This window comes from Triplophysa dalaica, chromosome 19 (assembly GCF_015846415.1).
Source record: "Triplophysa dalaica isolate WHDGS20190420 chromosome 19, ASM1584641v1, whole genome shotgun sequence".
Taxonomy (NCBI): Eukaryota; Metazoa; Chordata; class Actinopteri; order Cypriniformes; family Nemacheilidae; genus Triplophysa; species Triplophysa dalaica.
Window position 1 is genome coordinate 12,667,476 of NC_079560.1, and position 18,941 is coordinate 12,686,416.

At 38.1% G+C, this 18,941-nt stretch overlaps 2 protein-coding genes across 2 annotated transcripts in view; both read left to right on the top strand.

Moving 5' to 3' along the window:
• The window catches only part of ndst1b (N-deacetylase/N-sulfotransferase (heparan glucosaminyl) 1b), a 68,582-nt gene extending 54,971 nt beyond the window's left edge, over positions 1–13,611 (top strand). Inside the window, exons 7-16 of the mRNA XM_056730980.1 lie at positions 70–255; positions 1,823–1,951; positions 2,086–2,268; positions 4,058–4,154; positions 6,090–6,213; positions 6,972–7,146; positions 8,565–8,735; positions 8,852–8,961; positions 9,388–9,490; positions 10,834–13,611. Of these exons, the coding sequence (XP_056586958.1) occupies positions 70–255; positions 1,823–1,951; positions 2,086–2,268; positions 4,058–4,154; positions 6,090–6,213; positions 6,972–7,146; positions 8,565–8,735; positions 8,852–8,961; positions 9,388–9,490; positions 10,834–10,953 (1,398 nt within the window). The 3' untranslated portion in view covers positions 10,954–13,611. The remainder of the gene's footprint in view (positions 1–69; positions 256–1,822; positions 1,952–2,085; positions 2,269–4,057; positions 4,155–6,089; positions 6,214–6,971; positions 7,147–8,564; positions 8,736–8,851; positions 8,962–9,387; positions 9,491–10,833) is intronic.
• Positions 13,612–15,296: 1,685 nt separating this feature from the next.
• Positions 15,297–18,088, top strand: rps14 (ribosomal protein S14). The gene is made up of 5 exons (XM_056731005.1): positions 15,297–15,377; positions 16,034–16,184; positions 16,754–16,915; positions 17,802–17,878; positions 17,983–18,088. Exons 2-5 carry the CDS (start codon positions 16,036–16,038, stop codon positions 18,048–18,050), a joined length of 456 nt encoding a protein of 151 aa, XP_056586983.1. The 5' UTR covers positions 15,297–15,377; positions 16,034–16,035; the 3' UTR covers positions 18,051–18,088.
• Positions 18,089–18,941: the final 853 nt, after the last annotated feature.

Sequence of the window (18,941 nt, forward strand, 5' to 3'; positions counted from 1 at the left end):
TCTTCAGGAGACACCATCAGAGACAACAGAGACAACATGATCTCCAATGCTTTTGTTTTATCCCATCAGGAGCATGGCATTCCCACAAACATGGGTTACGCGGTGGCTCCGCATCACTCTGGAGTGTATCCCATCCATATGCAGCTGTACGACGCCTGGAAGAGAGTGTGGGGCATCAAGGTGACCAGTACAGAAGAATACCCTCATCTCAAACCCGCCCGCTTCCGCAGGGGATTCATCCACAGCGGCATCAGTGTAAGAGCACATTCCCATGCATTATAAAATATGGAAAATCCATTTGAGCTCACCAAATGTTTTGACATGAATGTAGTGAGATGGGGAAAATATATCATAATCATCACAAATATAAAATCATTAGAAATGACACTTTGGGGTCACCATGGCTCCAGGACAGATAAATTCCTCTATAGATAAAAATGAAATGTAGTTTTTTGGTTCTGGTTAAATGATGGAGGATTGCGATCTTATTCCGCTTGGAATCAGCCAGATAAACCCCAGGCTATTTTGTTTATAGTTTGAGCATTGAATCCCAGCAGGGGGTTAAGGGCAAGCTGTTTGTGAAAGAACAAATTTTATTTGTTTATATATTTATTTTTTATCTGTTGTGTATTGCTTCAGGGGACAACAAGAGGATGACAACAGCTTGTTGAATCATGACAGAGCGGTTTGTGTGTGCATTTGTGTATGAGCACAGCTGAACTGACCACGATGTAAAATAATATATAAATATATATTTTTGTTAAAACGTGATTAAAAATAGTTTAAAGGTGCTGTGTGATTTTTTTTGGATGATTATATTATACAATAATCTACAAAAACTATGCCTTCAGAGGGGTATAAATATCTTACATAATGAAGCGTTGTGTCTTGATTACTTTAGAATGAGCTATTTCTATCTACATACACTGCGGGTCCACTTGCAGGCAATTTGGCATGTTGTTTCTACAGTAGCCTTAAGCGGACAAACTCAGTTCGTAAGTTTGTTACCTCATTCGACAAAAGAGCAAAAATGTGACGACATCTTAGTCCTGTGTCAGCCACCATAGTGCTTCAAAAAAGAGGGGTGGAGTGAGCCGTTAGTTGCAATTTGCGATCTCGCCACTAGGTGCTGCTAAATTTCATACACTGGACCTTTTAAAGACTTGTTTTTTAGCTCAAGTGGAGATCACCTTATCATAGCATAAAATCTCTCCTAGGGAAGGGTTTGTAAAGGTTTTATGTAACATCAGTTGTTCTGCCATCATGGACTTTCAAATAAGATCATGTATCCAAATGTCATTAGATGTAATGTTCTGTTAGCAGAAACAATCCCTCCAGACATTAGAGGTCATCTCGGCCCTGTCGCTTTAGCTTTGCTTTTAGGTTGGTTGAAGCAAGCAACAGACTCTTCATGTAATGTCTTCCCATGGTGAAATTTACTGTAAACGATGACCTTGAGTGACTAACTGCATTCATAAACCAACACGAACGTCTCTGGTTCAAGAATAAAAATAGCATGATGTTATAACATTTATAACTTCATCATTTACAAATTGAGTGATAATAATATTTAACGAGTCTTTAAGTAATGTAGTTCAATTAGTTTAACTGGAGTCTTTTTAGCGTTGCCAAGCCATCATATAGAAACCAACCGAGACATTTACAGGTATGTGTGTATCAGCACTTTTATAACAGTTCTGACTTGGCTCTATTTGTTTTATAGCTAATAAATGTATTATTGAAAACAGATCAATCACCCGCTCACGAAACAGAATCGAAAATAAGAGGTTTCACATTGAACTGATGTGTCTTTGTTCTTCAGGTTTTGCCCAGACAGACGTGTGGTCTCTTCACTCACACTATCTTCTATAATGAGTATCCCGGAGGCTCGAAAGAGCTGGACAAGCTCATCAACGGAGGAGAACTTTTCCTCACCGTTCTCCTCAACCCAGTGAGTACTGACACTCTTCTTTATCTGTTCATGTGTTGAACATCAACCAAACAAATCATCAGTCAAAATGAACCTGAAGCAGCATCTTTGAAATGTTTCTATTAAGCTCGCACTTGTGCTTTATCTTGAACCAGATCAGCATCTTCATGACCCACCTCTCCAACTACGGGAATGATCGGCTCGGCCTGTACACCTTTAAGAACCTGGTAAAGTTCACACAGATGTGGACAAACCTGAAACTCCAGACCCTCCCGCCCGTACAGCTGGCACAGAGATACTTTCAAATCTTCCCCGAGGAGAGGGAGCCCATCTGGCAGGTAACACTGGCTTTGTTGTTGGGCTCTACTGGTCTGTTCCGTTTAGAGATCATTAGGAAAAACAAAACGGGATATATTTTGTGCGAGAGACTCACGGGAGGTCGAGCGTGTTGAGTGTTGTCGCTGTAATATGCAGCGAAGGCTTCCGTATACCTGTCTGATGTACAAAGAGTGAAAACGGTTTTCCGTGTAGCCTGCCAGGAAACCAGAGAATATGCTATTTTTGAAATGAGCTCCTAGGAAGTCGGAGGCAAGGCAGAACATCTCTCCCTTTCCCCGTTTCGGGTTTATCCAGCTACTGTATTTCTTCTTGTCTCTCTTTCTGGCTCTGTTGTTTCGTTTCACCCCGAGAGAATGAGAAAGTGGGAGCCTGAAAGCTCTAAATCCTCTTTTGATCCTTCTCGTTTCCTGTCAAGGTTGAGGTCCCATCTTTTCTGCTGGCTGTGCAGCGTTCCACAGATTGCCCGCTCTGAATAATCTTCTTTCCTCTGCAGTTGTTTTCCCAGGAAATATACAAGCTGCTGTTGCACGCAGTGAAAAGATGCAACTTTTTAAGAGCTCCTTTTTATTGTTCACTTTATGTCATTTCTTTCTTCTGCAGTATAAAAAATGAAGATATTTTGAAAGGTGTTGATAATGGGTCCACATTGACTTCCATCGTATGGCCACAAAACCACGGAGACATTTCTCAAAATATCTTCTTTTGTGTTTAACAGAAGAAAGAGTCACATACAGGTTCCAAATGACTTTTTGAAGTATTACAATTATTTAGTTGAACATTTGCGGTATTTGGTTAGATTTGATATTTACTGTATTGGTACTGTCAACATAAACTGTGATCGCATGAGTAAATTTGTATTACATTCACATACTTGGGAAGGTGTTAATGCAGTATAATGTTTTATTTAGCGCTATCATGCATTCAGGCGAGATCATTAGTGGCGTGATGCTGGCTGTTAATACCCTCATTAGGATGGACAGGCGCTGGACGTGAAGGAGATCTGATGGATCGCAGTCGTCTTTATTCACCGTTTGACCATCTCACTTTTGGCAGGAGGTTTAAATATGCCGTATTAATTTAGAAAGCTCATTCTTTACAGTGACAGGGGGATTAAAATCATTGCTTCATTACCGCTGTTACACCTCATCTTCAGATGTGATGGATGAGGAGTTTAAAATGGCTGCCGCCGGGCACCTTTCTCCCAAGATGCTTCAAAGCTGTTGATCGAGGCCGGTTTATGGTTTATGCCTATTGATTTTATCTGGTTAATCTTTTAAATGGTCACCCCTGGCATGTAATCATAGCAAGCAAGTGTAAAGGCTAGGTTTGAAGTGATATACAATCTGCACATTATTGGACTTTGTTGACCTTCCGAGATATTTGCTGTTATAGTAGTTTTAATCTGAGTGGTTAACAACCATCACTCACTTTTTCTGTCGATGTTTCTGCTGTGGGTTATATATAGAGCAACATAAACAAACCTTATGTGGCCCAAACTTAACTTCCGCTAGTCCTCAGCAAAGAATCAATAAATGTTGAGTAGGTTTAATTTAATAAAATAACATATGAATATAAATTAAATATAAAATAAATTGTTATAACCAAACACAGACCTGACGGTCCAATGAAACCAGATTTTCCAAATGCATGCTGGTTTGATAAATGAAACAATTTCTCTCTAATTTCTTAACGGTTATTGAAATGATGGACACGCCGCTGTTTTATTGGGATGTGCTTCTGTGTATTGGTGTGTGAATAATACTTACACTAAATGACCTACCTTTACAGGACCCGTGTGAGGACAAACGGCATAAAGACATCTGGTCTAAAGAGAAGACCTGCGACCGTTTCCCCAAGCTGCTTATCATCGGCCCTCAGAAGACCGGTGAGTGCAAATGCACACATGCATGCGCGCTTGCGCCATCTAGCTGTGTGGGAAAGCATGCGTTGTGTTTGAAGACCACATTGAAACAATAGTTTCAGCTGCTTTTAGTCACCAGTGTCTGAAAACATTTCAATAAATAATGTTAAAGTGTGTATCACAGCATTAGATCGCATTAAGCTTCTTTTGTTCTTTTTAGAAGTTCAAGCACCACAGTTTTTTTCTTTCTTTTTTATTGTTCATTTATAATTTCCTTAAAATGAAATCGGTTCATATGACCAAATTTTCAAGATTTGCTGGTAATAGGTAGTGATTTTTTTTTTTATATATTGGCTTATGACAGAATTGTGAAAAGGATTTATTTGTTGAATTTCTCTTCACAAGTTTCCTAGGTCGTATATGCTGGTGTTCGACAGTTTAGGGTCTCGTACTCATTTCCTATTAATTTTTCATTATTTTCCTACTTTCTATAATGAAAAAGCTGAAGCTAAACTAATCAAAACTATGAAACAACACAAGTGTAATGCTGTGAATTATGTTGTGTCGAAATAAATAAATAATTACATTTATATTTTTAAAGCCACCCTTCACTTACGATGATTTTTAAAGAGTTTTTTAAGAAGTTACAAACAATTTAGGAATTTTTTGTGTAGATTTGGTTCTTTTGCAGTCAAAGTCAAAAAATATTTTTTAATTAAATAAATTATATCGAGATTATATATTTGTCTATAAAATCATTTTAAAGATATAGACATGCACCTACAGATTTAAAGATTTTTAAGATCATGAGCAACATTGCGATTTATAACTAGAGCAGTTTTTTTTTTTAAATAAAAGTTATAGTAAGAGCTTGTTGTTAAGTGAGTCTCAGCAGATCGGATGAAGGTCGGCAGCTTATTCCACTAAAGAACAATAGAACACTTTTTGAAGGCTTTGGAAATCTCATTATCATTTAAAACAATGAATCACTCAAATTAAATCTCAGTTCAAGTTAATAGTGAAATGCTGCTTTTTGTCTTTTATGATCAGGTTTAATGTTATGATTTCGTGTTGAGTGATTGTCTATCTCAGTTCTATGAAGTTCAGTGCTGCTGAGCAAGTGTGTGCACAGGGTGACATGAGCTTTACTTCATGTAGCAGATGAACAGCCACGAATGCTTCTCAGCCGATGTGATTTGAGTTTTACAGCATTGACTAATTAAACTTGTAAAAGATGTCTTCAGGGAGCAATATCCCACTCTCAGAGTGGTTTGTTAATCTTCTCAATAAAAGCAGGATTAAAGGGTTCGGCCTTATAGTGACTTCATTTATTTATTTTTGAACACTGTTTTAACTTGATCCTTCAGGGGGCTTGTGTAACAGCAAGTACCATCTTTTTAATAAACTTTCCATCTCTCAAATCACATTTTACATTGAGATTCGCAGTGGTTTGATTATTTCAATAGCTTGGCAGCAGAATGTCTGGAGACATACAAAATGGCTAAAATAATGTTTTTTAAGTATCATAATTGCAAAATGTCTTGCCTCTCTAACTTTTTATTTTCGGTTACTGGACCACCGTCCAGGAAATGAATGCAAAACCATTATTTATGTTAAAATGAACATAAAAATATCTTCCTCCACTGCACAAGATAATGGTGGCTGGGTTTTTTAAAGGAATAGTTCACCCAAAATTGAAGCTTGTCAGTGTTTCATGGTGTTCCAAATCTGTCTTATGTAAGAAGGGAAGATCATAAGCGAATAAAATGTCACCGCATCAAAGTATTTATGACACAATTTAAGAGAAATCAGAAATGTTTGGATTTACCCAGTGATGTTCTGGACAATAGGAGGTGTCCTTTCATATTCGTTCTACTTGCTTATTATCGTCCATTCAATAGCTAACATGCTCAATACTACAATCTCGTTTATATTTTACTTCTATTTGACCTCTTACAGGAACTACCGCTCTCTATCTGTTTCTTGGCATGCACCCCGATCTGACCAGCAACTACCCCAGCAAAGAGACCTTTGAGGAAATTCAGTTCTTCAATGGCCGAAACTATCACAAAGGCATTGACTGGTATGTGATGCTGTCTATTTGGGTTTCTCAACTGTGATATTGTCTTGATCAAGGCTATTTAGAATCAGTTATGAGACTTTGCTCGATGCAAATTTGTTTCAAAAGAACAGAAAACACCTCATTCTGACCAGCAGTAGCGAGGGACAAATCAGCTTTCACTGTTCTGACTTAAACTGAAGGCTATTGGATGGTTAAAAAGGACAGTCATTTTGATGCGTCTCACCCCCAACTTGTGTTAACGCTGGGAAGTAAACGGTCCTCATCAAGCAATTTCATGGGGGTTTTGAAGTCCAATAGCTCTTTGTAAAGTACTGTGAAGTACATAGATGATGAAAGCAAGGCAAGCTTTGATGCTAATAGTATTAGATGACATGGAGGCTAATGTTGCCCCAAGAGAAACGCATTATGGGTCATTTTAAAACACAGTGACCTCTTCGCTGCTAGTTTCAAACGTGACAAGTAGAAAGCAGCATCTAATGCAAATCATCACACATGTGTCTGGCTTATAACCTGTCTTTCTTTTGATAGCTGTTACAAGTTTTTATGACCGTTTTATCTACAAAAACTCTAAAGCGAGAGATATTTCATTCAACGGCGATGCTTTAACAGGTTTCTCAAAGATGTCGACACATGTCTGCCATCTGGCCATATTAAACCTTCCGTTCTCTCTGGATTTCCCCTGGTTTGTGTTGGACAGACATATAAAAGAATGTAACATCATGCTAACTGTTTTCATCGCGTGTGTGGTCTTGTGACAGGTACATGGAGTATTTCCCTCTTCCCTCCAACACGAGTTCGGATTTCTACTTCGAGAAAAGCGCCAACTACTTTGACTCCGAGGTCGCGCCCAGGCGAGCAGCTGCTCTTTTGCCCAAAGCCAAAATCATCACCATTCTGATCAACCCAGCTGACAGAGCCTATTCCTGGTATCAGGTCAGTCATAAACTACTCATGTGTCATCATCAGGGTTAAATAAGGCCGTGTTTCGACTGCGGACTGTAGATTGGGTCAGCAATGTGGTTGGTTGTTTTCTAACGCTAATCTGCAGACGTGTAGTCTTTGGAGGTGTATAAAGTCCTTACATAATGAAGTTATGTTGTTATTATCTTAAAATGAGCTATTTCTATCTACATACACCCCGCGGTTTATGTTCCCTTACATGGAATTCGTTCAGTAGCCCTAAACGGACAAACTGCTCTACAGAGGGTGTTTCGTAAATTCGTTGTCTCCTTCAGCCCTGTGTTAGCCAGCGTAGTGCTTCAAAAAGGAGGTGTGGTGTAGACATCTGCCCGATTAACTGAAAATAAATACGACGTGATTTATGCACAACTTTGAATGAAGTACGGTAAAATGCTGCTGCATCCGAAAGCCAGAGGGCGCTCTTGTGTAGAAACTCCAAATACGTTCTGCAGAAGAAGACCATAACACACGTAGTTCGAGGAAATGCCTAAGGACATGTTTTTATCATTGTTCCTCAAGCCTCCTCAGGTATTTTCATGGTAATAAAATATATTTATAGTGATCATGTTTGACGGGTGATGCTTTTTTAAATGCATGTCATAAGCGACTCAAACTCGCACTGCTTTTAGATCGAGCAGCATTTCCTACTGATCCCAGAGCCGTGCTTCACGGACAAGCTACGCATCAATAAAATATTCAAAACCTTGCATTTTCGCAGCTAGCTCGGTTTCAGCAGGATTTAGTGGTAACCGCGATTAGTTGGTTCCCAACCTCAACGCTAGATGCCGCTAAATTTCATATAATGGACCACTAACCTTTCCAAAAAGAATGAGAATCACTTTTTCAGTCAGCTTTCCTGAACACTCAGGCATCTTCCATTGGTTGGACACACAGGTTGTAGCTCTCCAAACTCGTGTCAGTGTTGATTTGGTTGGGATGGGATGCTCAAAGAAAGCAATTGCCTGAAAGTACTACAAAAAAAAACATGTTTGCACTTTTCTGTGGAGTAAATCTACAAGTGATGCACTTATAATTGCTGCAATCGTAACTTTTTGAAATTGCACACTTCACCTTTAAAACCCACATTGGGTTGCAGGACGCCCTTCTGCGCTCGTGAAAAGCTAATGAGGACAGTTTGCAGTGTCCGAAGGAGACCGTTCAGAAGATAAATTAATAGTGAAACAGGGAAAGATAAAAACGCTTTAAAGCTTTGTGAAGATTCATGTGCAGGTTTTTATCATTTTTGTAATCTAAAGTACACTTTGTTTTGTACACTCTCCAAAACATACATTTAAAACGAACTACTTGCCTCATTCAAATATGTACATCATCTCCTTTATAACCTCTTCTCTCCTTAAACTGTGTTTTTTGTTGTCATTGCTCTGTTCTAGCACCAGAGGGCTCATGACGATCCCGTGGCTCAGAAATATACATTCCATGATGTCATCACAGCTGGCCGAGACACACCAATCAAACTGAGGGTCCTCCAGAGCCGCTGTCTGGTGCCTGGCCTGTACGCCACACACTTACAACGTTGGCTCACACACTACCACCCCAGCCAGGTATTTATGATTTATTTTATACTCATTTGTATATTATTGCTTAAATGTAATCTCTTTAAACACGTAGATGACCTTGTAACTTATATTATCTTTATCTTTAACTTTATTCTTGTCAGATCCTGGTTCTGGATGGACAGATACTAAGAACAGAACCGGCTGCAGTGATGGACAAAATCCAGAAGTTTATAGGGTTGACGAACACACTAAACTACCACAAGATCTTAGCGTAAGCGTGCGAGATCACTGCACCCTGTCCCTGAACACCCTGAGTTTCTCATTTCTTTTTGACGACTGACAATTTAGAGTCTTTGGCGGTTATGAACATGCTATGCATTATTGAGCACCAGAGGTGTGTTTGTTTAAAGTCACTTAGAAGTGTTTCACTATAGTCTCGTCTTGCACTCCTTACATGCAGTCTCCTTTCACTCTATATGTCCCCTGTCCTTTTGTATTCTCTCTCATTCAATCACATAATCTTATAAGCAGTAACATCTGTTATCCACTAGTCCCGATGGACAAAGTTAGTCTGTCCGGTATCCGGCTCTCATGAGGCTTGGCTGTGCACCATCTGTCTGTTATGTTCCCTTTTGATTAGGCTGATGTCGAAACATAACCCTGCTTTTCCTTGTCCTCCATTTTGTTCGTACTGCAGGTTTGATCCGAAGAAGGGCTTCTGGTGCCAGCTGCTCGACGGAGGGAAGACCAAATGCCTGGGGAAGAGTAAGGGGAGGAGATATCCGGACATGGATGTTGATGTGAGATTGTGATACCAATATTTCAGTTAAAGACAGTATACAGTAGTGACAGTGACAGGCAGGGAAAATCGTATTTTTGTGCGTCTGACTGTTCAGTTGTTTAGAAACAAGTGTGGCCCAAACTGAACTTCGGTGAGACCTCCAAAAAGAATCAATAATTGAGTAGTTTTAATGTAATTAAATATAATTCATATACAGTAAAATATTCATATAAATGAATGATCATAATCTTAAATAAAAGTATAATATATTATAATAAATGCAGACCAGAAATGAACTAAATTATAAATAATTGAAGGTCAAGAAAATTTTGAAGATAAAAAACGTTCATAAGAGTAAATAGTTTTTTTAAAATGTCAATCAAAAGTCATTGCTAAATAAATCTTTGGGAAGGAAATCATCAACATTGTGATTTCTGACTCAACAAGACTGTGTCACCCAATTAACTAAAATTAAATCTTACTTTTTGAGATGTAATACAACAAAATGTTATCTTCAACAGATTTTTTCAAGAATTTATTTTCTACTTCTAACAAACTTCCGAATAAAACTTCAAAAGTTCTTTGAGATTTTTTTACTTTTCTTAACTGTAAATTTAAGAAAAAATATACAAAATAGCATTTACTTAATAGGAACAGTCATCTTAAGTATGTGTTGTGAATCTGTTTTTTATATTCAGTACAAAAATTGTACTGAATATAAGCACTGCCATCCTTAAGCTAAAGGTAATCACTGATATTGAGAAATAAACAATATATATATATAACATTAATACATTGTAGACACGATATCGGATGTTATTCTGACTGTAATTCAAGCTAATTTGTTTTATGGAAGGGCCTGGGAACATCAGTTAGGGACTTTTAACAGTGTATGATAAAGAAGAGGCTCAGTCGTATGCTGAGGACCTTGATGTTACCTTGAGGCTTTCTGGCAGACACTTCAGAGTTAATGAGGGGTGAAAGAACAGGCTGATGTCGCCTGGCTCTGCAGTCACAGTGGGAGTAGCAGCACCCCTCAGAGAAAGAGCTGTAGAGCAAGCAGGACACTGTCGTTACAGAGACACACAATAGTGTCTGCAGGTTCATGACCCTTTCCAAGCCTGAGGCGGGCACTCCAATATCCAGTCAGAAATATTTAAATGTTCAGGATGGGGTTGTTACCCATTTTAGGCTCTAAATAATAATGGAGAATATCAGAAAGAAAAAAATATTTAGAAAACAATAAATTATTGTAATCATGTGTTCATATTACTACTTTTTAGGTATTGCGATGGTTACACGTAGGCACAGAAGCACGAGTTACATTAGTGTAGAAACTGACCTTATCCTCTTCCTCCACAGTCTCGAACCTTCCTGAGAGAGTATTACCATGAGCACAACATTGAGCTCTCCAAGCTGCTGTACAAAATGGGCCAGCCGCTGCCTAGCTGGCTCAGAGAGGAACTGCTCCACAGCAGGTAGCGTGAGGAGAGGGGTGGGGACACATCGGTTAGACTCAGACTAGCTTTTGAGGGGACTCGCCCTCTTGTCCACCCCTGCCAGTCTCCAGCCACATGGTTGACCAAGTCTCCTCCAGCGACCTTGCGGAACTCCAGGGGACTTACCTTCTGGAGGACACGATGAAGAGGTATAGAAAGCAAGGAAATTGCGCTACGGTGCACTTGTGGTTCTGTTCTGTTTTGGAGAACAGTGAGGTGCCTAAAACACACCCCTGGGGTACACCCCGCCACAAGTCCTTGACATAGGATGACGTTGGGAGGATTCAAAAGACGTTCTACTCCTATGGTGTGTTGAAGTACCAGGGAACTCTGTCGCAACATTAAAACTGGACACCCTCCCAGTATGGGAGAGGAGGGCATTTATCTATATGTGACGGAGCTGTAGATGTACGTCGAACATCAATGTGGACAACACAAGTTGATAATGGATAAACAAGTGCCAGGATGGAAGAGTCAGACTTTCTTTCTTCGTTAAGTCTTCTTTTAACACTCATTTCATCTGTTTGCACAACACAAAGCCCTTGGTCCTTGTTGTTTTATTCTTCTAAACAGTTTTTATTTCATAGGGGATTGAGCCCGTTCATTACAGCTGCACCCTCTGGGCCTAAAATGTGACATTTAAAGGTGAAATTTCATTACAGTGTATTTATGGCTATTAGTTTTGAATCAACGGGACAGCTTAATAATGCGTGATTAATTGTGGTACTAAAACACAAATAAGCTACATCCATAATCAATGTGACTGTAAATATGAAAAAGCTGGGTATGCCGTTGGCCCGTTATGTTTGCAGTAACTGCCTTAATGCAACTTTTTCAAGCCAATTTCCGGTTAAATTCGCAAAAGTATACGTGTTTTGACATGCCTCAAGGGGCGTAATCTTTTCATTTTAATGATGAATGTCAAGAACTGGACCCTAATGTTATTTTGGCATTATAGCAAATCTCACTGGAGCGTTAAATAGTTCTGTCAGTAAGGGTATTGCCATTTTAATGATAATTCATAAAAGTTGCCTGCCAATTTTTTATCCTTTTTTAATGAATGTTTCACCCCTTTTAATTTTATGTGATATCACAGCATCTGTTTAATTTGCATTCAGGAATAGCATCAGAATGTGTTGAGGAATGTATCGCCTCCGCCGAGAAAGTTTATAAGGCCATTATGACTCATCTTCTGTAGTATGAACTGTTGATTGCTACTGAACCGTATGAATTACACCCATGAATGTAAGCGAGGAAGCCGTATAATAGGCAGGGGCAGTCGGCGGAAAGCTCCACAAAGCCCCGTAACCCAGAGATGGTGCTGAATTAAACCACTGCGTTAATGGATTTTATTTCTCAAGACTTGCTGCTGAAATGAGAAGTCCAGAAACAAGCCAGAGTCTCATTTTATGTACAGTATACCATAAAATTCATTGGATTTAATTTTGTTCAAGCTTTTTTCTCCATTCGTCTTTGAAAAGTTTCATGCACTTTCTTCTGTACTTCCACGCTGGGTTACTTCAGAGCGCACGTCACACTAAAAGCTGTGTGAACTATCCGTTCATCCAAAGAGAATGTTTGTCTTTTTCAAGATGGTCCCTCAAAAGAAGCAGCTTCAGCCAGACAATAATTGCTGTTTGGTTGCTTTCACTTCATCTAAGGACCCTGTTAGTAAAAGCAGCTTGTGGTTATTTGTGGGTTCCGCAGAAAAGGCACCGAAAGAAAGCGCAGATTGAACTGTATTTGATGTTGAATAAGCCCAGATGTTCCTGTTTTAGGAAAGGGGACATTTGGGTGAGGGGTTACATGCTCGACGCACAGTTTTGCAATATTACAAATAGAGAGCGGACAGTATCAAAGAGCGTTTATTTTCGATAATGCAGATCTTATTTGTAAAAACTGTACAGCCCATTATTTTCTTCGTTGACCTTCAAGTATGATGCTTGAGAAGCACAAAGTCTGCGTTGTTGACCAAGGAGCGGAATCACGTTTCGATGCATATCTCTCGTGGAAGGGATATCACTACACTCAAAAGATTTTTCCACCAGTCCACAAGAAGGCTTTTGGGTCACGGGACATTTTGTATTACCAGTAACTTTTACAAACAGTTTTACTGGGTCTTGGTTTAGATGTAAGTAGTTTACAACTGTCTACGGTACAAAACCATGCACCTTACATGCTGCTCTCAGAATAGTCATGATCACGTAATATTCGACTCGTCCATTGTCATTTAGTATTCATGCTCCCTAGCCGACAACTGACATCTAATAATGCAATATTGTGTTTCCTGGGAAAATAGGAAGTTTTGCACCAAGCACAAATTATGTTTAAACAAAATGTCTGTCGCAGTGTACAGAATCCATTTATTATGAGTGAATGGAACAAAGAGAATATGAAATACTGTTATGGTTTTTATATTTTGACCACACTCACACAGATGTGCAGAGGGGTCCCCATGACTTTCACACTGCCAATATTGTGCTTTCTGTATCATAATTTAGGGTATCAATAGATGGAATAAAACTGTAAGGAAATAATCATCTGGATTGTACAATCAAACCTACCGTTGTTAATATTTTTTATTGTTGGTAGCCAATATTTTTGTGATTAATTTGCAAATAAAGAAACCACTGTCTTTTTAGTTCTCTGTGTCGGTCTTTTCTGTCAAATACTTCAGAATGTTTGATTTTTCTTTCCTAATTATAAATTGAGTAAGTCATTTGTTGTCATTTTAAATTTCTAGGCATGGTATTGAAGTATAAAAGTGAAATATTATTTAACGAAATATTAATTATAGTTCAGGTGGGCAGTGAGAATTAAAACAATGACATGCTGTACATGTATACATTTTTGCCTGATTTATAATGAGCTGCTTCCGTAGCTTGTTCATAATTGTTGGATCAATCTTTACAAATTGAAAATAATGTCAGTCTTTTTTCTTTAAAGCTTGTATATGAGCTACGAATATTTACAATGTTTGCATTATGCATCAAGTAATATATTTATCTATTAATGGGCCAATGATGCATAAATGCCAATTTTAAAATGCAAATAATTAATATCTATTGCAGCTATTCAAACATAAAAAATGTGTTGAACCCCCTAAATGCAGATTAAATTTTAAAATTAAGTTTTACGTCTATGAATTTCCTTGACATGCTTAACATTTTTTCACAAATATAAGATACAAATTTAGTATTTAAAGTGTTTAGAAGCAAAGTATTTGCATTTCTTTGAGTTTTGGTAAGAAATCATCTCATATTTTAATCATTTCATCTTAAATCAACAAAAAGAACACATTTTCCTGAAAATGGCATACAACTGATTTCAATCATTTCAAAATACAATTTATTTAAACATACTGTATCAGACATTCATGTTTCAGCCACAAAAATAAGATTGTTTTATTTTTAATTTCATACAATTGATCTTATAGGTCGCACCAAATGAAAAGTGATTGTTCTACTTCATTGACCCTAATACAATGTATTACATTTTTATAATATACAAATAACGAGCCTCATCTGGTAATATGAATTCATAGACCTTCATAGCTAGACCTTGTCTAATAAAACAGTGTTGTGTCACTCTTAGATGATTTAATATTTGTAACATACGAACTACAGCTGTATCTCAATCTGTTAGCAGCAGGGCATCTGTGAGAATGTCTTGCCTCCACATCACACACTCATCAAAGCAGATTATACAGTTATACACTCAATCATTCTGACACTGCCAATGAGCCGCTACATTAACCACAAACTGTTCATTTACATTTGAAAGACTGAGCACTCCGTCCCATACAGACGTATTGTAACGCAGTGTACAACACATGGCCTGAGTGATTTGTGCGTATGATTTGAACAAGCAATTGATAGGCTTGTATTGGTTTTAAAGAACTCATTTGTAGTTTTTATGATGTCTTGTTTGGGTACCAGGCTTTACAAAAAGATTTTTAAGGGGTGAATGTATGGTCTAAATTACATACATCTGTCTTTAAAACATCAAGTTTTTTTATTGAAAAGATATAACAATAACAAACCATTTAAACATAAATACAATAAATAATACATTATATAATATTAAAAAATAAATAAATAAGAGTACTGGTATTCATAATTAGTCATTGTTTTGTCCTACTATTGCCCCCATTCACTGCTTTTAAGATTCCTATTGTGCGTTTTCGAATATAAAACAAAATTACAAATGATAAAATATAAAATAAAATAGTAATCGTAGTATTAATAATGTTCTATGTGTATCATTATTATCATCACGTTTTTGTTGTTGGGGGCTTTTATTATATATTTCTATCAGTATCACTTCCGCCGTTCGAGATTGAACTTTCAACCCGGTAGCGGTTTCTCTTTCCTTTCCTGTTTCGGCCTCGAATAGAGACACACATCGGTAAGATATCACAGTTGTAATCCTTTCAAATCCAACCTTTATAAAGCGCGTTACATATAAAATCACACTACGGTGTTATTCTATAAAATGTTGTGTGCCAGGATGACACGATATTACTTCAATATGTTGTGTCAAATATGTTATTTTTGCCCAATGAACAGTGAAGGTCTAGCGGATTCCAGCCCCCGTACTGGTCCTAGTCAGATAAACTGCATGCGTTAAACTACGAGCCCCTGGTTGCATATGTGATGTTTATTCAGAGACAAAATTTTCTGTTTGTCGTTTTGTGTGGATTATACAATGTAGATCAGTTACGCATAACATTTATTTTAATAATAAGATACGCACGCTAATATATGGCGTCGGTTTGTAAGCACAGTTAGCATGTTGAGGTTTTTCGTCTGGGACATTTGCTTTTTTTTACATGCTTTTCTTCGCCAATGTTTAACTAATAATGTCTAACTACAGTTGAATTGTGTTAGTAAAACATTGCATGACACAAACCGGTCTGTTTAGACGAAGTTAGCAGGAGGCTGTGACTCTACAACGTGTACGATTTAAAAACATCAAGATTTCGATGTTTCATCCATAAAACTAGCTGATTTTAGTGTTTTCCATTATTTGTCTAATTGTTCTGACCTGTCTGTTTTTTGTAGCAATGGCACCTCGCAAGGGTAAGGAAAAGAAGGAAGAACAGGTCATCAGCCTGGGACCTCAGGTGGCTGAAGGCGAGAATGTCTTTGGTGTTTGCCACATCTTTGCATCCTTCAATGATACCTTTGTGCATGTCACTGACCTCTCCGGCAAGTAAGTATGCAGAGACCAGGCAGAAACTCAATATCAGCTGATGTGATGCGATTTATCCTTGTTAAAACCTCAAATCTAAGAACTAGTTTTTTGGAGCAGCAGACAAAACATGGCGTTGCATTGAAGCAAGTGTGAGAAATGTAATTTACTCACCTTGCATGTTTTGCCAAAGATTTAATAATGTTCAAAGCAATGTACTCGTTCATAAAATAGGTGTGTGTTGAACATGTTAAATGTACCTTTTATTGAAGTGTTCAAATCGGACAAACAACATTAATTACATTTATCCATAAAACTACAGACAGTGTTTGAAAGCTGTACCGTAAAGATGTATGCAGCACTAAAAGGAGATTTTATTTTGCAGTTGAACGCTCCGTCCTCATTTACTTCTTCAAACGCAATCTAAAAACTGTCTCCTGATGTTTTGTATTTGTTTTCCGAAAGAAAACCATACGGGTTTATTATTAAACGGCTGATTGATTATTGCACTTCTTTTTTCAATTGTTCCGCTTTCTTCATTACATTTAAGTGTGATCCTATTCTGAATGAGTTTTTCTTTTAATCTACAGAGAAACAATCTGCCGTGTGACTGGTGGGATGAAGGTGAAGGCCGACAGAGACGAGTCCTCTCCCTACGCTGCTATGTTGGCAGCTCAGGATGTTGCTTTGAGATGCAAGGAGCTTGGAATCACTGCCCTGCACATCAAGCTGAGGGCCACTGGTGGCAACAGGTGAGATTCCCAAAGCACTAGACACAAGTCAACTAAGTGCCTCAACATAAAGCTTGAGCAATAAGTAGATTAGGGGTGTATATCAGAGGTCGCGTTAACCGGAAAATCTCCGTAATTGACAGACCTCATTTCATTTTGACAGGTTACAAAAAGAGCAATAGAGCGTGATCGTAGGCTAATACCTCTGGTTTGATCACAAACGTGAAGGGACGTGTTTCCGATTTATTAGCTTAAAATGCCAGGTCGGTTTTGGAAAACACCTGCATGGTCAGCGGAGACTCACGGTGCAGATGCATCAGTCACAAACCCCCGCATTGCTTTCATAGATACACAAAGGCGCGAAGTGGTTTCTTTCAGAAAAGCAACTAGTGTCTTTTGGATGAACCTTAACTTTCAGTGAGTGGAAAAATGTCTCTTGGCGTCGTCTTTGTTCAAGTGAGCGGCAGAAGCAGCACATTCATGACCAAACCGCTGCCTACTTGTGAGTGATTGTTAAACACCATTTACAAGCACCTGTCATTTGTCAAATAAAAATATTTGTTTGTAATTATAATTTTATGTCTCGCAACAGAAACATTAAATATGTAAAAGAATATAAACAGCCTCAGCTTTATCTGGCATTCAGTTTTTATTTTTAAATACAGCAAGTTCTGCGAGTTAACGCAAGTACAGCATGATGACTTGACATACCGATTTTTTTACAAGCCTGTCAAAATGACGGACGATAAAGTCTAGCGCAACCTCTGGTGTATATATCTTTGTCCCCATATTACTAAGGAGATCTTGTCTGTTCATGTAATGTATGTTAATTGATGTTGTTTATTTGCATAATGGCTTGTATGCAGACTTTTCTCATTCCTCTGGTCCTCTTTTTTCCTACCTTAAGAACCAAGACACCAGGACCAGGTGCTCAGTCTGCCCTCAGGGCTCTGGCTCGTTCTGGTATGAAGATTGGCCGTATCGGTGAGTTTAAATCCAGAACTGTTGGTACATCCTCATTCTATTCCTTGTGTTATGAAATGTCAGTCATGAGGAAGTCTCAAATCCCCTTTCACTTTCTCCTACAGAGGACGTCACCCCCATTCCATCAGACAGCACCCGCAGAAAGGGAGGTCGTCGTGGACGTCGTCTGTAAACTATGTTGGATTTTTCGGAATAAAAAGACTAATGATATTTTGTCTCATGTCTTTATCAAGATTTCAAGCAAGGTTTTAAGATTGCAATTTCAAACTAAGTTTTGGTTCTGGTGTGTTTATTTTAGTCGTATTATATACATGACTAACCTGTTTCATGCATGGTTCACGTCCAACGCACAGCTAATTGAACTTTAGGGGAATACCATGATTCCATTATCTGAATTTTGCCAGAACTGCACCTTGGTGCAAAAATATTTAAATCTGACCAAACAGGTCCTGATCCCATGGTTATTAAAAACGCCAAACCAACATGTTGGAAAAATGTGTACCTGAAAATGTTAGTTGTTAAAGGGATAGTTTGCCCCAAAATTCTGGAATTGTCTTGCCAACTCAAACATGTATGACTTCTACAAAACACGATATAGTTTGAATGTTGGTAACCAAACAATGGTGGTACACATTCACTTCTTTTGTATTGGCACAAAACCAATTCGAGTCAATGGGTACTGCTGTTGTTAGGCAAGCAACGTTTTTTAAATATCTTCTGTCATACTTGTATGACTTTCTTCCACAGAACATGAGTTGTTATTTTAGGTGAACTGTCCATTTAAATGAAATCATGGACCTATACAGCCTATCATTTAACTCTGCTAATAAAAGCATATATAAACAGCATGTTCCTTAAGAAAAAATTGTGTCTTAAGGAAATATGTAACCCGAGTGACATCAGTGCAGTTGCTGATTATTATAACTGACTGACCCCACACTGCTGCATATTTATTTTGTCTTCAGTGGATTTTTTAATTAAAAATAAGATTATTCATTAAATAACACGTTCTGTAGTTTCATTTTGTGATGTTAGTGTTTGGGCAGTGCAGAAATGCTGTGAA

Bases quoted from the DNA above. Each gene is read 5' to 3' on its own strand.
- rps14 (XM_056731005.1), top strand. From the start codon at position 16,036: ATGGCACCTCGCAAGGGTAAGGAAAAGAAGGAAGAACAGGTCATCAGC. The intron at 16,185-16,753 runs GTAAGTATGCAG...TTTAATCTACAG, and splicing joins GTCACTGACCTCTCCGGCAA to AGAAACAATCTGCCGTGTGA. The intron at 16,916-17,801 runs GTGAGATTCCCA...TCCTACCTTAAG, and splicing joins AGGGCCACTGGTGGCAACAG to AACCAAGACACCAGGACCAG.